The following is a 21,143-nucleotide window of genomic DNA, read 5'->3' as shown; positions in this document are numbered from 1 at the left end:
CCTAGCAACCCCTGATATAACCCTTCCCTAATTACACGAACAATTTACAATGAGCATTTAATCTTCCAACTGGTACATCTTTGGACTATGGGAGGAAATCCACACAGTCACAGGGAGAACGTACAAACTCCTTACAGGCTGTGACAGGAATTGAACCCAGGTTGCTGGTACCGTAAAGCTTTGTGCTAACCACTACACTATCGTACCACTTCATTGTTTATTGTACTTTCTAGCAATATGTCAACTAAGAATCTATTTTTAATGTACATTTTTATTTTAGCCTTTGGAGACCCAAATGATTTCTGAGACATCAGGGCTATGTCAACCAGATCAAGTGGCAAAGATCATCGTAAAAGATGCTGTGGTAAGTGTGAATACATAGAAATCTTAATAAAGGACTTGAAAACTGTGGACATGGTCTCTCGTGCGTAAAGCCTCCTTTGGAAAACATTAACTTGCGGCTTCCCATTAAGTCCTGAGACTGAGTTGGGGAAAATAAGTGTCATGAGCCTCCTGAGGTCTTGTTTAAATCTTGGATTGAAAGAATCCAAAGCTAAGGTCAGTTCTACAAAGAAGTGATGTTGACCCTTGCCCCCCCCCAACTCTCACCCCCACCCCTGGAGTAAACATCCTAGAGTTTGTATTTCAAAAACCCCTGTATATTTTTTAACTTGTACTTGATAAGTTACTTGTCTAATAAGGTCATCCAAGTTCCCATCCTGTTAGGAATAGCTCTGCAATAGAATCTGTAAGTTTGGTCTTTGGCGTTTGCTTCAGAAACCATTAGCTTAAACTACAGAGACTACCCTATTCTATGCAGTGTCTGTAGTGTGAATACAATAAATGTAATACTATGTGTCATTATGACAAAGAAGGAGGCCATTGGACCTGCAAATCCATGATGCTATCCCTTTAACTTTAAATTTATTTTTAAAGAGAAGTTTGGACAGGTACATGAATGGTGGGACTATGGAGGGCACTCTTGCAGATGACAACTTTGCAGGTCGATGGGAGTAGGCAGTTTAAATGGTTTTGGCATGGACTTGATGGGCTGAGTGGCCTGTTTCTGCTGTACTTTTCTATGACTCTATTTCTTTCAAGTTTACATCCTGATTTCTTTTCCAATTATTGATTATCTCCATCTACACCATTCTTGCAGACAGCAACTTTGCTACTTCATTTTAAAGATAAAACATCTCTTCCCTCAGCCTTAAATCTGTGCACTTGAGGTCTTGTATCGCAACCCAAACAAGCAGCTTTTATCTTGCTTATCTAACCCCGTTGTGGTCATGTAAACCTCAGTCAAATCTCCCCTGATGTTACTTTTGTTTCTAGGGGAAAATCCTATCTTTATAGCGAAAATCCCTTATCTCTGAACATACCTTTCATAAGTGTGCTGACCAGAAGTGGACATAATGCTCAAACTGTAGCTTCACCAGAGCTTCATAAAAGTTCAGCAAAACACCCCTGTTTTCGTATTTAGTGTCTGCTAACTATGAAGCTAAGATCCCTTATCCCTTGCTATTTAATCTTTCAATATATTCTACTGCCTTCAGAGATCTTTGCACAGTCTGTTTGTTACTGTGTGCTCTATGTCAGAGATTCCCAACCAGGGGTCCATGAACCCCTTAATTAATGGAATTGGTCCATGCTTAAAAAAGTTAAGAATCCCTGCTCTATAGGTTTGTGTTATTAAGTCTCCATTGCTTCTCCTAACTTGCAAAAACATCACCTTATACTTGTCTGTTAAGTTTCATCTGCTACTTGTTATGCCCAAGCATCTAATCTGACCATGATTAGACCATTTGCTGCTGGGTGGGAATGGGATATTGTAATTTGCCTCATTTCCAACAGCCGCATGACTTTCCCACAAGCTGCAACATTCGGGGACCAGTCTAGCCAAGCAGAGCTGGGAGCACTGAGCAGACACAATTGCCTGCTCACTCACTGAGTCGCTGAGTCTTACTGGCAGGTACTCTTTCTGCGCTTGCTAGCTCTATAGACAACACAGCGCTGGATTGAACAAAACTAAGTATGGCTGGACTCTTTCAGTTTTGTGTTTTATATTGAGTTTTTCACTTTTTTTTTTGCTGGTTGTGTGATTTTGTTTTGCATCAACCCCCCGGTTGATGTTTTTCTTTGAATGGGTTCCATGGTTTTCTTTGTTTTGTGGCTGTCTGTGGGAAGACGAATCTCAGAGTTCTAAACTGCACACATACTTTGTTTTTTTTTAAAAAAAGTATTTAAAATCCCATCACAGCTGTTTCTATAAATATCTCCCACATTTAGTTGTTAATTTCTGAGGTACAGTTTGCATTACAAATTGTTTTCAGGGACAGAAACCTGCCATAACCTGGGGACTACTTGTATTCCTTGGATATGATTATGCAAAGATCAATGTTGATACTTTATTAGCGGCTGTATAAATAATTGTTGTGATTCTATTGGAAGCACTGATAATGGACGTTTGACGGAAGGATGGTAGGACAGAGGTATGAGGAGAGATGAGATTCATGTTCACTGGAGTTTGGAGAAACAACAGGGGATCTCATAGAGAAAGCTAATTCTAACTGGATGAATTGGTCTTGATTCAGGGATGTTCTCAATATCTGTTAAATCCTGAACCAGAGATTACAGCCTTGGGGATTGTCATAGAAGGAAGAATAAGTCATATCTATATATCTCTAGGGTGCCTAAGACTTTTGCACAGTACTGTATTTGTCAACATGGAGCAGAGAATGAGTTTGTAACTGTTAGGAATGGCGAGGATGGAGCGCCGCAGGAAGGGTGTGGGACAGGTGGCAGAGGAGGAGTGCTGGGATGGGGTGTGGCACAGGTGCGGAGACACCAGGCAAGGTCATTTTATTCCAAACTGCTGGTTTATTGATCATTACAGAATGTCTCTCTGGTGCTTCCCGCTCTCTCACCTCTCCCTTCCCTTCTCCCCAGTCTCAGTCCCACAATACACACCCATATCAGAATCAGGTTTATTGTCATGATTGTTTTTTTGCGGTAGCAGTACAGTATGATACGTAACATTTCTTTTAAACCATCAATTTTGGATAAGGCCTTTTTAATTTGGAAAACCAAGGGAATTATAACTTTTTCAGATTTGTTTTTAGGGGACTGTTTAATGTCTTTTTCTCAGTTAGCAGATAAATATGATTTATCTAATATACACTTTTTTAGATATTTACAAATTAGGAATTTTTTACATGGTTTGTTACCAAATTACCGTTCTGCTTATCCACCTAATATGATAGATATTCTCTTTCAGTTTAAACCATTTCAACAAGGGTTGATAGCCATAATCTATAAACTGTTATTGAGTTTACGAATGATATCTAATGATAAAATTAAACACCCTTGGGAATTGGAACTTCAAGAGTCATTTTCAGATAATCAATGGAGTAAAATTTTTCATTTGGTTAACAACTCATCTACTTGTGCCTGTCATTCCTTGATACAGTTCAAGGTAGTGCACCGGGCCCATATGTCAAAGCTTATACTGGCGTGTATTTTCTCCAATATTAATCCTATTTGTGACAGATGTAATACTGAGTTGGCCACTTTAACTCATATGTATTGGCCTTGTATAAAGCTAGATAACCTTTGGAGAGATGTTTTTAAAACACTATCAAGAGTTTTGGATTTGGATCTACAACCTCACTTGCTTACAGCAATTTTTGGGATTATCCCATCCGTAGCAGGAAATATTCCTGTTTCCGCTCAACGTATGATAGCCTTTTCGACCTTACTGGCCAGGAGAGCCATTTTATGGAAGTGGAAGGATTCTGATCCACCTACGGTCTTTTATTGCCTCTTCTCCATCATGTCCTGTTTAAGTTTAGAGAAAATAAGAAGTTGGACATTTGATACATCCTTTAAATTTGAACAAATATGGACCTTTTATCCAATATTTTCATTTAATTTGATCTATTACTCTTTTAAGTTTTTTTTCCGAGGTTGTAGATTTGATCAGAAAGTTTTTCTCTCCTTTTTTTTGGTTGTATCCTCAAAATGGACTGCCCAGTCCCTTTTTATTTTGTTTGTTCTGTTTTTTTTATATAGTGTAGTGGGGTTTTTTTTCTCTCTATTTAAAACCCTTTTTTTTCCTTTCTCCTTTTAACTGGTAAGAGGAGAATTGTTATTTTCTTTTTTTTATTATATATTTTATACTAGTTTAACAATATGATTTTGACAGTGTCTAATTTTGGTTACATATATATTTGAACTAATTTTCCTCTTGATTGTATTTGATTGTATCTATGTTTTTTTAAATCAATAAAAAGATTAATAAATAAAGAAGATTTCTAGATACATACCCAAGACTTTTTGCACTATGCTGTAGATACAACATTAAAGGGATAACAGTGGAACAAGGTATTGAAATAAATAATTAGCCAGAGTTATACTGAATGGTGGAGAGGGCCCAAAGTACCAAATGGTTTGCTCCAGTTTCTATGTTTCTAAGCTATCACAGAAAAGAAATCTGTTGCAACAATTGTAAATGTCTTTTTTTCTTCTTCTCCAATGAATAGCAAGGAAATTTTAACAGTTCAGTTGGATCTGATGGATACATGTTATCTTCTCTCACCTGTGGTATGTCTCCTGTCACCACTATTACAGAAGGTCTTCAGCAGGTATGTCATTGCGTTTACATATTTATTTTCTTATAAATGAAGTGCGAACAAGAACTCATGCCTTTTAATTCCAGACTTCGTAAAATATTGTAAAAAAAATTATGTAATAACTGGTAATTTTTTTTCCACTTTCTCTGAAACTGCAGATTTTAGTCTCTGGTTCATTAGAGCTCTGCACAGAAACGAAGTTTGGTGTGTAGCGGTGCGTGTGCATATAGACATTGTCATCTCTCGAAATGTAAAGACTAGATATCATATTCCACCTTACCTCTTGCCCTAATCATTTCAAATTTGTGTGCTGGTAAATAGTTACATGATTATTCTTGTGACATTCTCATCTTTCGGTACAAGGACATCCCTTTAAAACAGATGAGGAGGAATTTCTTTAGCCAGAGGGTGGTGAGTCTGCTAAATTTATGGCCACAGGCCGCTGTAGAGGCCTATTTATTGGGTATATTTAAAATGGAGGTTGGTAGGTTCTTGGTTAATAAGAGAGTGTCAAAGATTAGGAGAGAAGGCAGGAGAATGGAGTTGAGAGGGATAATAAATCAGCCTTAGTGAGATGGCAGAGCAAACTCAATGGGCCTAATGACCTAATTCTGTTCCTATGCCTTTTGATCTTTTCCATGTTTTGCTGCTGCTGTTCAAATTTTTTTTTAAAAATTCACAGCAGAATCAGAATTCCTTTCTTGCCAGTTTGTAAAACGTACCAGAATCGATTGTGATTTGGTGCCAAGCATAAAACACAGGAGAATACCTTAACAGACAACAGGATACCAACTAACATTGTACAGGACACTAGTGCAAACAACCATGAGCAATCAACAATCAGCAGAATGTTCAGAAGTGCAAACAACAATAATCATGGATAATCTCTTTTGATTTGTAGAGTTTTTACAAATTCAGGGGAAGTAAACTGTGCAAAAGCTTCCAGTGTCTATTCTCTCACTTTCAACAAATGTCTTGACTTTTTTTTGATGTTCAAAGCGCTTCAGATGCTAGAAATCTGAAATAATTTTGGGAATATCTGACCCCACTGAGGTTTTTTTTTCAAAAATCATCTTGTTTCCTTTTTAATACCATATTAGCATATTTTATTGGAAGAGTCCCTGATTAATATATGGATTGTCATTGTATAGTATGTATTTTCAAATCCATTTATACACTTGTAGTGTCTTCCATGACCAAAGTAATCTTTATGAGGTTCCTTAACTTTAGAATAACCAGCTCCTACCCCAAGGCTCCAGGTTCTGATGTGGTTGACAAAGTGAGTAACCAAGACTGCAACATGTGAGGCAGGAGGTGCTTGATGGGACAGGCAGATAGGCAGTGGTACCTATACTTATGGTGGAACTCTGTATGTTCCCAACCAGGACTAAAACGTCATAAATACAAGAGATTCTGCAGATGCTGGTGTAGTGTATTTAACATTTCAGGAATATTGTAAATATATTGCTTAAGCACTCTTTGTATACATAATTCATGATTGGTTATATGAAAGATGTACGTGAATGGAGTACATCATTGCACCACCATGTCAAATGTGAAGGCCTCACTAAAGAAAACTAAGTAATCAGTAAAGGGCTGAAGGAAATTGAAAGAGCAGTGGACCACGGGAGAAAGGGAAGGAGGTGGGGAACTAGAGGGAGTGATGGGCAGACGAGAAGAGAAGGGGGGAGAGGAGAGCCAAAATGGGGAATGGAAAAAGAGAATGAGGGAGGGGTAGAAATTACTGGGGGTGGGGGAAGGGAGAGAAAGGACTGTAAATTCTTTATTCTGAATGCTGCATCATTTTGAGTAGACATGATATATAGGTCCACAATTAAGTGGGATGTTGCATTTTTTTCAAGGAGGTTTTGGGAGCATCCTTCATATCTTCTTCTGTCTGCCTTGTGATCTCATGACGTGATGGAGCTTGGGGTTGACTCCATATAAACTGGGGAGTCTGCTGTCAAGCATGCAAATGTGGGGGCCCGTGGTTTGAATATGGCAGAGAGAAATGAAAAGCCTCCACGCTCCATAGCATACCGGTTAGTGATGGTATTACAGATCGGGGCATTGGTATTCTGAGTTCAATTCTGATGCTGTTCGTGAGGGTTTTGTATGTTCCCTCCCCGTGAATGCGTGGGTTTCCTCTGGGTGCTTCGGTTTCCTCCAACACTCCAAAAACAAGCCGGATAGTAGGTTAGTTGGTCATTGTGAATTTCCTGTGATTAGGCGAGGGTTAAATAGGTGGGTATGGCTCGTTGAGCTGGAAGGGCCTGTTCTGTGCTGTATCTTTAAATAAAATAAATGTTAAAAGGCTCCAGCAGTATGGTGCTGCATCAGGTAATCAGTAAATCTGTTGTTTAGCCTTCTGAAAGGAAGTTTCACTACCTCATGCTTGAAGCCTATCTGCTTTCTAGAGTGGGTGTGGTACATCATAGAAACAGCCTCTTTGACCCACTATTTCCATGCTGCCTGTTGTGCACACTGAAACTAATTCCATTTACCTGTGTCAGATCGGGGCTTTTGCATTTTAGCAATCCAAGAACTAGTCTAGATTATCCTTAAATATTGGGTCAGTATCTGTATCAATCACCACCTTTGTGGGGAAGAAAATCCTATTCTGAGCCACCGATTATTAGCATTAAACCTATGCCCACTTGTTTTCGACACACCCTCATGGGGAGAAAGCCTGCTTTTCCCCGAGGGACTTCCTATTCTGTTACCCTGGTTTGTTAGATGCCCAATTTAATTTAATCTCCCTCTGGAACCTGAAAAGAGATTTCTGATCTGCCTTGCAGTTTAGAGCTGTGTGCATTGACAAATCACATTAATTGCTACAATAAAGGGGTGTTTGTGATTGCTTTACACAGCTAAGCAATATTTTGTGTTTCATGTTTGAAATCAAATCCATGGTTTCTGGATTCCAAAGTTCAGAGTAAATTTATTATCAAGGTACACGTATGTCATCATATATAACCCTGTGATTTATTTTCTTGTGGGCATACTCAATAAATCCATAGAATAATAACCATAACAGAATCGTGAAAGACTGCACCAATTTGGGCATTCAACCACTGTGCAAAAGGCAACAAACTGAACAAATACAAAAAGAAAGAAGTAACAATAATAAATAAATAAATAAGCAATAAATATGGAGAACATGAAAATGAAGAGCCCTTGAAAATGAATCCATAGGTTGTGGGAACATTTCAATGATGGGGCAGTGAAGTTATCCCCTCTGGTTCAAGAGCCTGATGGTTGAGGAGTAGTAACTGTTTCAAGAACCTCATGGTCTGAGGCTTGAGGCTCCAGTATCACCTTCCTTGTGGCAGCAGTGAGAAGAAGAGAGGATGTCCTGGGTGGTAGGGGTCCCCGATGATGGATGCTTCTTTCCTGTGACAACGTTTCATGCAGATGTGCTCAAAGGTGGGGAAGGCTTTACACGTGATGCACTGGGCCGTATCCACTACTTTTTGAGAAATTTTCTGCTCAAGGGCATTGGTGTTTCCATACCAGGCTTTGATGCAGCCGGTCAGTAAACCCCAGCACATATCTAAAGAAGTTCGTCAAAGTGTTAAATGTCATGTCAGATCTCCACAAACTCCTAAGGAAGTTGAGGTGCTGCTGTGCTTTCTTTGTAATTGCACTTGTGTGCTGGGCCGAAGACAGGTCCTCTGAAATAGTAACACCTTGGAACTTAAAGTTGCTGAACCTCTCTCCCTCTGATCCTCCAGTGAGTGGAGGATAAAACAGGCTCAGGCCTAAATGCTGTTTTGCCCTTTTGACCATGTACTGCTTCTGTTCTACTTGAGTATCTGGTGCACCGTTGGCCAAGTTCACCTATTGAACTATCTGCTGCCATTGCAGTTGAGGTCATGCTTCAACTGTCTAATGAAGCGGATTACCGCAAACCTTGGAGAGGAAGAAAATGACCTAGGTTCCTAATTCTGCTTCCTCTCTGACTTAGACCGCACTTGGAGTAGTGTGAGCACCCTTGGGACCTTTATGTAAGCAAGGATGTGCTGGCGTTGGACAGAGTCCAGATGAATTTTATGAGGATGATCCCAGGAATGAAAGGGTTAACATATGAGGAGTTGACATGTATGTGTCTGGGCTATACTCACTGGAGTTTAGAAGTATGGAGATGGGGTGGGGGGGGGGGGGGAGAAATCTCATTGAAATCTACTAAATATTGAAAAGCCTAGATTGGATGTGGAACCTCAGAATAGAAGAACATCCATTTAGAACAGAGATGAGGAAGAACTTATTTAGCCGGATGGTGGTGAATCTATGGAATTCATTGCCACAAGTGGCAATGGAGGCCAAATCATTGGGTATATTTAAAGTGAAGGTCAATAGACACTTGATTAGTAAGGGTGTCAAAGGTTACGGGGAGAATTAGGTTGAGAGGGAATGACGACACAGACTCAATGGGCTCCTACATTTTATTGTTTTAGGGGATTAATGACGAGGAGGTGTACAGGATTATGTTAGACCAACTGGTTTCGTGGATTTTCTGCAACACATAACTTTGCACTCAACGTCAGTAAGACCAAGGAATTCATTATGGATTTCAGGAAAGGTAAATTGAGGGAACACACACCAGTTCTCATCGAGGGATCAGAGGTGGATAAGGTGAGCATTTTCAAGTTCCTGGGTGTCGGCCTCTGTGAGGGTGTATCCTGGGCCCAGAATACTGATGCAATTACAAAGAAGGCATGACAGCAGTGGTATTTGGTTCGGAGTTTGAGGAGAATTCGTATATCACCAAAGACTCTCTCAAATTTCTGCAGATATACCTTGGTGCATCTGTAGAAGTTCTAACTGGTTGTATCACCATTTGGTGCAAAGGGGCCACTGCGCAGGATCAGAAAAAGCTGCAGAAAATTGTAAACTCAGCCAGTTCCACCATAGGCACTGATCTCCCTAGCATCCAGAATACCTTCAAAAAGTGATGACTCCAAAAGGCGGCATCCATCACTAAGGACCCCCATCACCCAGGACATGCTCGCTTTTCATTATAACCATCAGGGAGGAGGTACACATGCTCAGTGTTTCAGGAACAGCTTCTTCCCCTCTGCCACTAGATTTCTGAATGGACAATGAACCCATGTACACTACCTCAGTATCTTTCCACTCTTTTTGCAGTATGTAATTTATTATAGGTTATAGATTTTATTACTGTGTATTGCCATGTACTGCTGTTGTGAAGCAACAAATTTCACGACATATGCCAGTGACATTTAACCTGATTTTGATTCTAAGGTAGAGCAGAAGTTGAGAAGCTGCTCCTCAGGGTTTGAATCTTGTTGCTCTTATAAATGAAGGTCACAGATGGGCATTTTTGTCTCTATCTAACTGGTGAGAAGTTTGATTCCAAGTCATTCAATTAAGCTGGTTAAGTCATATTAAAACTTAAATTAAAATTTGCAGTCATCCTCAGACTCTGAACAAATGTAATTTGCCTACAAATTTAGAAATCTTTTCCCAGCTTTAGGTTGGTATCTTTTTAGTCACCTCAAAGTCACAGGGTTATTTGTGACCTTCAAGATGATACAGCCTGGTATAATTTTTATATTTGTATTATCATTTACCGTAATCCCATAGTTGAGATGTCATCTTCCTTTCAGTACTCAGTTTAGTTTTATAGGGAAAGAGTTAATCATTAAATCCATGAGAGATCAAAATTATCAGTAATATTTGCCAAGATTAAAACTAATTCAGGACTTATAGGTTCGGGTATATTGATTATAGGCACAAAATACTGCAGTAAAACTCTTGATTATCTGCTATCCAACTGTTTGGGAATCACAGAGCTCTCACACCTGGTTCACCAAATGATATATCCAGCATTCCTTTGAAATTCAGAATTCATGGAAATGATTGTAATACTGTGTAATATCCATGAAAATCGTGTTGCGATATTAACAGGCATAACGGGCAGAAAATTTGCCTGGTCATACCAAAGGCCCAGGTGTGTGGGACAAACAAATACAAATCATGCTCTGTTCTTTGAAATCTCAAGAGGACAGACTGATGTTTTCTTTTCACTGTTTCTTCCTCCCAGTCATACTTGGTCTCTATGTAACCATTTTTTTTCTTTAGTCCCTCCATAAGACATGGGAGCAGAATTAGGCTATCAAGCCCATTGGGTCCACTTCACGATTCTATCATGGCTGATTTATTTTCCCCTTTCTTCTCCTATAACTATTCTTGACCTTACTAATCAAGAACCTATCAACCTCTGCTTTACATATACCCAATGGCTTGGCCTCCGCAGCCATTTGGTGGCAATGAATTCCGCAGATTCATCACACTGGCTAAAGAACTTCCTCCTCATGTCTGTTCTAAAGAGGCTGTGCCCTCTCGTCCCAGACTGTTCCACGAATGGAAACGTCCTCTCTGCATCCAGTCTAGGCTTTTCGATATTTGGTAGGTTTCAATGACATCGCTCCCCCCGTTCTTCTAAACTCTAGCGAGTATAGGCCCAGAGCCATCAAACACTCCTCATACATTAACCCTTTCATTCTTGGGTCATTCTTATAAATTTCTCTGGATCCTCTCCAATGCCAGCGTATCTTTTCTGAGATAATGGGCCCAAAACTAGTCTTAAACACTAAGTATCAATCTGATAAACCCTACCTTTAGTTATTTCAGATTCAGATTTATTTATCACACATACATCAAAAGTACAGTGAAATACTTTGTTTGCATTAACAACCGACACACCCAAGGATGTACTGCGGGCAGCCTGCAGGTGTCACCACAGGTTGTTGTGTGCCCACAAAGCCACACAACAGAAGCATCAACAACAATGACAACAGAACAAAGCAAACCCCTTTCCCACCCCTCCCCCTACACACACACACACACACACACACACACACACACACACACACACACACACACTCTCTCACTCCCCCTCCCCCTCTCACTCTCTCTCACACACTCTCTCGCTCTCTCTCTCACACACTCTCTCGCTCTCTCTCTCACACACTCTCTCGCTCTCTCTCTCATTCACTCTCTCACTCTCTCTCACACACTCCAACCCCAATATAGGTCACTTCTAGGCCTTTAGTCCTTGACCCAGGACCCTTGGGCATTAGGCCTCCAACCTCCCTGCAGATTCAGAGAGCCTGTACCTCAGGATTCACCAACTTCAAGCTTTGCCCTTCGGGCCTTTACCTCCGGAATCACCAAGCGCTAGGCTTTGACCTTCGGCTTTTGCCTTTGGGCTTATTTATTAGTTCTGTTTATCTTGCAGTTTGAGTAGTTCTTTAACAATCTCATACCTTGTATTATAGACTGAGGCGTGCCTCAAGTAGGGGTCCTCACTCATAGTCTAACACTCCATCACATAAGTTGACTGCCTGCGTCACTCTTTATGAGTATGTAGACTTGTTGAGCCAAGTAACTGACAGATACTTCAAGCTAGAACAAAGCCCCTCCTTCATTCTCTATCTCTCAGTCAGTGCTGTACTCCTGATTAACACACACATAATGCTGGAGGAACTCAGCAGGCCAGGCAGCATCCACAGAAATGGATAAACAGTGGATACTTAAGCCTGAAATCTTTCTTCCGGAATGGTAAGGAAGAGGGAAAGTGCCAGAATTAAAAGGTGGGGGGAGGATAGCTAGAAGATGATTTGTGAAGCCAGGTGGGTAGGAAAGGTAAAGGGCCGGAGATGAAGGAATCTGATAGGAGAATGAACCGTAGGAGAAAGGGAAGGAGGAGGGGACTCAGAGGGAGGTGATAGGCAGCTGAGAAGAGGTAAGAGGCCAGAGTGGGGAATAGAAGAGGGGAGGGTGAGCAAAGTTTTTTTTAACTGGAAGGTGGAATCAATATTCATGCCATCAGTTGGAGCCTACCCAATCAGAATATAAGGCATTGCTCCTCCACCCTGAAGGTGGCCTCATCGTGACACAAGAGGAGGCCATGGACTGACATCTTGGAACTGGAATGGGGATTGGAATGCCACCAGTTTATTCGTTTGAAGTACCACACTGAGCAAGTTCCTGGTTGATTTAATGCTGTCAGAGTGCTTTCCATATAATACCATGACCTAAATTAGTGCCCTGAACTTCATGTTTTGCAGGCTTTAAACAGTGTTCAATTCTAGCATATTACTTTTCAATTAGCGTATTTTTTTAACTGAGTAATAATGATGATTGGGTTCCTGCCGTCAGACTATTTTAAAACAGCTATAATATACATTTGTATTTGCTCCAACAACTTATAAAACTCTTCCATTACAGTAACAGTAATGCATTAAGGCACATTTATGTAGGCATACACATTTAAAATATATTTAAGCCACTCTTTGCACATTTGTTTCGGTAATTAAATGAATTAATATTGTATGAGTGAATATATGCTTCCCGGGCTTGAAAAGAGATGTAAGCTTTACGGCAAGCCCGCTTGAGGGAGGCAGGTGACTGCTGCATGACTGAAGAAAGTATATATTATTTTGATTGCTGTATAGCAAGGCTAAAAAGCAAAGGATGCCATATATGAACTTATAGGAGCATATATCTGTGTGGATAGATTTGTGAGTACAGGTTTCCCCTGCCATCTGAAGGTAGAGCGTTCCTATGAAATGGTTCATAAGCCGGAATGTCATAAAGCGAAGAAAAAATTACCATTTATTTATATGGGAAAATTTTGTGAGCGTTCGCAGACCCAAAAATAACCTATCAAATCATGCCAAATAACACATAAAACCTAAAATAACAGTAACATATAGTAAAAGCAGGAATGATATGATAAATTTACAACCTATATAAAGTAGTAATACTTTTCCACAATCATTGCCGGCACTGTTCTCCGTAGCGAAAATCTCACGCAAACTCTGTCGGCAAAAACACGGTGCAAGTGCTCTCCAGTAACCTTTAAGCTATGAGGCTGCCCAATCATACCAAATAACACGTAAAAATACACAGCCGATATAAAGTAGAAATAATGTATGTACAGTGTAGTATCACTTACGGGAATCGGGAAGACCGCGCAGAGCACACTGATGATGGTGTGTTAGGCTGAGTTGTCGGAGTTTGGGTGGTGCAGTGGCCCCCACCCTCCAGGCAGTGACCCCGATACCGATCTGCGAAGCATGCAGGAGTACAGCGGTAGCCAGGAGGCATCCAGCATATCTTTAAGAAAAAAGCCGAAATAAACAAGCTAATTAATTAGGTGCCGCCTGGCACGTAATTGTCGGCCCAGAGCAGAGGCGATTGCCGATTGCATCGCCTCTGATCTGGGCCAACATTTACGTGCCGGGTGGCACCTAATTAATTAGCTTGTTTATTTTGGCTTTTTTTCTTAAAGATGTGCTGTGTGCCTCCCAGCTACCGCTGCATTCTCCGTGGATCGGTATCTGTCCACGGCCTGGGGGCTGGGGTGGTGGGACACTGGGGTGGCATCTCATCGTCATCTGTTTCCATTGGGGCAGGCAGGTCATCTTCTCCTATGACTGCCCGCCTTGATGTCGAAGGTCGAAGTTCATCGTCTGCTGTGGCTGATGTGGAAGGCTTGCTTGACTGCTTAGCCTCGCGCATTTTTCTGTCATACAGTTCTTTGTAAGAACTCAAACCATCTTGCAAATATGCCCTAAACCGAAGTACCCTTTCAAAATTAAAGTCGTACTTTATCATTACTCATTTGGTTTCGATTGTTATCCTTTCCTCTTCCAATTGTATCAGCTCTTCATCTCTCAGTTCTTGGTCATGGGATGCCAAAACCTCTTCAACATCATCTTCGTCAGCTTCCACAAGCCAAACTCACTTTGTCCTTACTTCGTTCACCACGATCGAAACGCTTAATTATGTCTAGTTTTACGCTAAGTGTAACACCCTTACGAGCTCTTTTAGGCTTTTCCGATACCTTAGAACTCATCTTGCTAACGGCTGCTCACAGACACGTGTTTAAGCAATGCCGGCGAGAATGCCGTTCCGAATCCAGGGGAGAGCGGCTGCTCGGGGTGCATGCTGCCTTTTTTTCCACGTGCTGCTTTTTTTCGTAACAGTGAAAACACCTTCTGTTAGCGAAAACAGGGTTACTAACGTAGTGAGGTTTCATAAAGCGAACGTTCGAAAAGCGGGGGACACCTGTATGTGTATATTGACTTCACTTGTTCTTATTTCAGAGATGGTGCATGAATCGTATCACTGACGTTGTGAAGTTTGTTTTGCTGCAGCAATACAGTGCGATATGCTAAAAAATACTAAGTTACAATAAGATGTATTATTTTTTAAGAAGTATCTAAAAATGGAGCAAAATGGTAGGTAGTGTTCACGGGTTCAGGGACTGTTCAGATATCTGATGGCGGAGGGAGGCTGATCCTAGAGTATTGAGTCTTCGGGCTCCTGTACCTTCTCTCTGATGGTGGTAGTAATGAGAAGAGAACGTGTCCTGGGTGCTGGGGGTCCTTAGTAATGAATGCTGCCTTCTCGAGGCATCGCCTTTTGAAGATGTCCTCAATGCTGGGGATTGTGGTGTCTGTGATGCAGCTGGTTGAGGCTCTCACCTTCGGCAGTTTTTTTTTTGATCCTGCGGTGTGTGACTTTACCATGTGCTAACCTTATTGTGAGAGATGTTGATGGGGGAAGACCTGTGCTGCTGGGGCCATCTGGCAGGAATTCATTAACGGACTGTTTAACTTGGTGCCTGGGTTCTGATTTCGTTCACTCGTAGTAGCGGAGTGTATTTTAATAATATCAGTGTAAGCCTTGCTTCACTAGGCACGTCTATACAAGCAATACAGTTAGACATCTTTGCCATGTTTACCAGTTTGTCAAATTTACAAACTGGCTAACACCAGAGGACATCTTTTTAAAGAGAGCGGAGGAGGAGATGTTGGAGGTCGATTTATGTACACAGTGATAAGTGTTGGAATGCACCATTTAGGGTGTGGTAGAGGCTGATAAATTAGAGACACTTACGAGAATCTTAGACACGTGGCGGTAAGAAAAATGAAGAGTTATGGGCTCTTTAGGAGGCAAGGGTTGGATAAGCACAACATCATGGGTGAAAGGGCCTGTACTGTAGATTAAAGATTAGCTTTATTTGTCACATGTACTTTGAAACATATAGTAAAATGTGGCATTTATGTCAAAAACCAACACAGAGGATGTGCCTTGCATCTGGCACCAACGTAGCATGCCCACAACTTACTAACCTCTATGTCTTTTTGGTAATGGAGAGAACGTACAAACTCCTTACTAATGGCGTCAGGAATCGAAGTGGTGTTCGCTGGCGCTGTAACACATCACACTGACCGCTGTGCAACCGTGCCACATCTTGTTCTGTTATTACTCACATATGGAAAGGGAAAACATTGCTGGTGGAGCCGCCAAGTTATCGGGTAATGGAACTTGGGAATGCTATTTTCAAGTTCTACCCAAACCGACTCTTAGAACAAAATATGGATGCGGTTCCCTTTGTTCTGTGTCCGCCAATCCATCGTTAGGAAACCACTGACTGCAGCTGTCATCGTATTGCACCCAATTAGCTTTGTCTGACTAATGATTTTCCTTTGGCACAGACTTGTCGATCTGCACCATTTGTTTTCTTGGCACTTATCATCTCCAATAATACCTACTGTGTGATATTTCTCTTTTGTGCATCAAGGGTTTCCCTTCAGGCACCAACTTGTTTGGGCTTGTCCCTGAAGCTTCATGTCTCTCCACAACAATAGACTGTCACCAACATCATTTGCATTTCTTTAATTATCATGGTTACTGAAGTTTTATTCTGTGTTTCTCTTCTGCCTCTCCCACTCGCCAACACCACCACTAGATGTCAACCATTTGAACGGGGTCTATAATTTACCACTTTATTTCTCTTCACAGTAACAACAAACTCAGTGGCCACTTTATTAGATAACCTTCCTGTTCACCTGCTGGGAAATGCAAATATCTAATCAGCCTATCATGTGGCAGCAATTCAGTGCGGTAAAGCATGCAGACAGGGTCAAGAAGTTCAGTTGTTCAGACCAAACATCAGAATGGGGAAGAAATGTGATGTAACTGATTTTATGCCATGGACTTATTGGTGACAAGCTACTGGTCTTCTGGGACTTTCATGCACAACAGTCTAGAATTTGTAGACAATGGTGCGGGGTGGGGCGGGGGGGCATACGTGTTACAACAGCGGTGTGCAGAAGAACTTCTTTGAATGTACAACATGTCAAAACTTGAAGTGGTTGGGCTACAGCAGCAGAAGATCACGAATGTACACTTAGTGGCCACTGTATTAGGTACAAGTGGTAACTAATAAAATGGCCACCAGGAGTCTATTAACCACTTTATTTCTCTGTCACAATAACTATATTTACTATAAAGTTTTAAATCCTGTCTCCTGTCCCCTTGATGATGAAGGGAATGTGTCTTAAACCTAATTGACTGTTGAAGCTAATTGATTTCCCACAGGAGTAGACCATATGTCCCTACAAAGCCTCTGTTCCATTCATTAATTTGTTAGCTGAACTACATTAATTTTGTTCTCCTGCCTTATTATTGCAATCTTTTATGCTTCATAATCTAGCAGTCTCGGCGTTGGATCAAATTTCTCTTAAACTTACTAGTATGTCTATTAGATTCATCCTGTCTGGTTTGGGTATGACTTTTCACTTGTATATCCCCTGTATTAGAAGCTGCCTGTTTGGTTTGTTTTCCCGAAGGGAATAGAGCCTTTTTTTTGTTTAGGTGAAAAGAATTTAAAGCCAAACTAAGTCTTTTGTAATCTCACCAGAGCAGAATTTCAGATTTGCATAGTTGCAATGTTAGTTTTACATTGGTTTAATCCTGGATTTTTAAAAAAATTTGTTCTTCAGATCTTCACCATGGGTCTTTTCCGTACAATTGCTCTGTTTTATTTGGGAAGCTTCGACAGCATAGTACGCCGCTGTATGATGCAGCAAGGAAAGTGTGCAGTTCGGGAGAAGAAGGATGATTGACCTCCATTTGACATGGTGCCCAGTGATTCAGACTTTTAGAAGTTGAACGATCGAAGGAGATGTTTCGGTGAACAATAATTTTATTCCTCTTCTCAATGGCATCAGGCATTGGTTGTGGATTGTGGCAGAAAATCCCATAAAGTGGAAGCTAATGCAATAGTTGTGTGGGTCTGATGCTGAAAATGGGGATTTCCATATAATTTATAACTCTGATGTGGACTGGCAGGAGTGCATGTGAGAGATTTACAAATCATTGAGTGTCTATTTTTAATGTATTGTGCGACGCACACTACTTTTGTAAGTAATCAACTTCCCTTGATTGGAGTAATTTAACATCTTTTTAAATTTCATTTCTACACTGTTTGCATTTAGTGTTCCACTGGAATCTGCAAAAATATTTTTTTTTAGTCTCACAACCTGTTCATCCGGCTTTAAACATCTGTATCACACTTTGAAAGTGAATCCCTTCTTTGTTTATAAATGCCTAAGTATGTAGTTTTGGAAATCGTGTTTCTTCGGGTGTCCAGACTGAGGCATTCATCTAACTACCGTCCCCTATTTGTATTTGGTCAAAAGCCTGATGCGGAAAAATCAATGCAAGTCTTAACCTCATGATTTAGAAACTAAGATTCATTAAGCACTACTTTGTTACATTAAAAAAATTGAATAAAATACTTTCTATTGGAGCTTTGCTATCCTGTCAGGTAATGATGTGTGATGCATCACACTAATTTGCTGAATAATTTATTTCGTTTTTAATATTGTTTACAGTCTTAAGTTCTCTGGTCACTTTAGAAAAAAATTTAGAGATACGATTTTTCCTCCCTTATCTAAATAATGCAACAGAATCTTCTGGAATACTATAGTGACATCTCTAGACTGGTATTTGAACCCATAACCTACTGAGTTGTAAAAGCTGCAGCTGATTAGAGGGTGATACGACATGGAATCACAAAGATGATCACTTTTTAAAACATCCTATAGCAATTTCTGCAGCACCTAACTAGTTTTATTTAAAATTTAGTCAGTTCTAATAGATCAGCTATCTAATCCGTAGTGTATTTTAATTGGAATTTTTTTGTAATTTGACCAGCATAGCTATGGGATATTTATTGTATTAAGCCCATAAGATAATAAGAGCAGAATCAGGCCGTCCGGCCCATCGAGTCTGCGCCACCATTCCATCACGGCTGATTTATTGTCCCTCTCAACCCCATTCTCCTGCCTTCTCCCCGTAACCTTTGATGCCCTTACTAATCAGGAACGTATCAACCGCCACTTGAAATACAGTGGATTCTGGTTAGTTGGGACACTTCGGGACCAGTACATTCTGGCCCAGTTAAGTGGCTGCCCCAGTTAGTTGAGGCTTCATGAAAATAGTTTTAAAAAGTATTAAAGAGACAAACTACCATTTAACTGAGTAACAAATTATGTATTTGAATGAAAAACAGAACAAATTAGAACATTACCAATACTATTACAGTACTATAAAACTTGTATTAGTTCCTAGTAGTTATTGACGGAAAGATTAAACCAGTGTACTCTGCCGTGTTCTTTTGATTGACTGTAAATGAGTAAAATCAGCGTAGACGCCTAGTGTAGATAATGGACTGCCTCATACAACCATTTTGATGACTGCATCCTCTAAATCTTTTTTTTCATTGAAACATTGAAGATGATTGTGGATAACTTTAACTTCTTCATAGTTCCTAACTTGTTGAAGTAGTAAAATCATTTCATTTTCACTCCCGGCCATTTCTGGCATTTCCAAGCCTGATTGCTTGAAACCACAATGAGCAAAACAGTTCTGAATTGTCTTCTTATCACCAACCATCAGTGACAAAATTCACTGCTTTTTAAATACACAGACAAGTAATTCTATTTTAAAAATCTTTCACTCAAGGCACTGTATAGTGTCTAAGGCTGCACAAATGCACGCAGCTGATGCTAGTTAGAAACTGTTCAGCAACAGTCTTTTGCCCCAATTAAGTGGCATAGTGTCCCAAATAAATAAAGGAAACCCCGGCTATTTTCTCAATTAGTTTTCATTCTTTAAGAATTGGTCCAAATAAGTGGCTGCCCCAATTTACCAATGATACGTTCTTGATTAGTAAGGGCATCAAAGGTTACGGGGAGAAGGCAGGAGAATGGGGTTGAGAGGGATAGTAAATCCGCCATGATGGAATGGTGGAGCAGACTCGATGGGCTGAATGGCCTGATTCTGCTCCTATGTCCACTGTACACCCAATGTCTTGGCCTCCACAGCCATCTGTGACCATGAATTCCACAGATTCACCACCCTCTGGCTAAGGAAATCATTGGTGAAGATCTAAATTTTTCAAAACCCTTATTAAATATAAAATGAAGAATTTCAATTCTATATAGTTTTGAAATCATGGGAACTTTTAAGTTATCAAAATTAGAAAGTCTGCATTCGTTCACAGACATTATTTTGGTTTAGAATTTTAAAGAATTCTGCAGTATTTTACTTTTAATACAGATGTCTCTTTGGGGCGTCTGTCACAGGCACAAGTTTGAAGACTAATGCTTCAAAACCAGGCTGTAACACTAACAGAACCCCGTTAGTTTTGTTTTAACTCATTGGTGGAGTGTATGTTCTGTTTTACTGTTATCAGGAATGGGTTGGGGCTTCTTTAGCCTCATTTACAGTACCAGGAGTAAATCTTTTCATGATGTTTCTCCAGTGCTAGGTCATTTTAGTATTCAGCTGTTGGAGCATTTGCTTAATCTTTGCAACATTTGAATTATTTTAATGCAATTTACAGGAAGATGTTTCCTGCTTGGCAATGCTTCCAGCCACACCTCCAACAAACAGTGCACGCAGGTCAGCTGCAGTGTCCTCAGCCACAGATTACCATTTCACTCCCTTGGCCCTGCACATCTCCTGGTGGCAGAAAAGTGGCAGGGATGTCTCCCTGCCATCCCCTGCAGCTTCCAATGGGGTTAGTCCCCAAATTTCTGTCCTTCCCCCTCAGCCACACCCAAAAGCTGCCTTCTTCTGCCTCTTCAACCAACTCTCTGGCGGCCCTCCTGAGCCTCACTCAAGTCACTGCCATATCACTGAGTAGCCTTGTCGACAATGCGCTGATGAAGCTCCGGAATCCTGCCTCCACGGGGTAGGTGATGGTCCTTCAGCCAGCTTCCTTACACTCAGCTCCCAGGCCTGAGTACCTCAGCTCCTCCACTCGTGGGCAGCCTCCACTCCTTCCTCCCATGGGATGGTTAAACTCAATGATGAGGACTGTCTTGGTTGCCATGGACCACAGTACTATATCTGGGTGGAGAGATGTGGTGGTGATTTCCATGGAGAACTGTGGCTGTCTGCTGAGATCTGCCCTTGTGTTCCTCTCCATGGCTGTGGGGAGGAGCTCTTGGGCGGGTGCATTCAGCTCTCTTACAAATAGAATGAGTTGTCGTGGAAAGGCTGCTTCTGGCGTCCTGCCTAGCAGGTCTCTAGGATCTCCTCCAGCTTCTGTAGGACCTGGTTGAGCTGCCATCTACCTGTCGCGCCCTTGCGACAGCGCAGTCTTGCATCCTGCCT

The 21,143-nt window shown here is 40.9% G+C and overlaps 1 protein-coding gene across 1 annotated transcript in view; it reads left to right on the top strand.

Annotated features, from left to right (window-relative positions):
* The window catches only part of kdsr (3-ketodihydrosphingosine reductase), a 46,129-nt gene extending 26,500 nt beyond the window's left edge, over positions 1-19,629 (top strand). The window contains exons 8-10 of the mRNA XM_063069580.1: positions 281-364; positions 4,542-4,643; positions 17,459-19,629. Of these exons, the coding sequence (XP_062925650.1) occupies positions 281-364; positions 4,542-4,643; positions 17,459-17,581 (309 nt within the window). The 3' untranslated portion in view covers positions 17,582-19,629. The remainder of the gene's footprint in view (positions 1-280; positions 365-4,541; positions 4,644-17,458) is intronic.
* The last annotated feature ends 1,514 nt before the right edge of the window (positions 19,630-21,143 follow it).

The sequence above is a fragment of the Mobula hypostoma genome, chromosome 17, assembly GCF_963921235.1.
Source record: "Mobula hypostoma chromosome 17, sMobHyp1.1, whole genome shotgun sequence".
Lineage (NCBI taxonomy): Eukaryota > Metazoa > Chordata > Chondrichthyes > Myliobatiformes > Myliobatidae > Mobula > Mobula hypostoma.
Note: the sequence above shows the minus strand (reverse complement) of the source record. Positions and strands in the feature narration are given on the sequence as shown.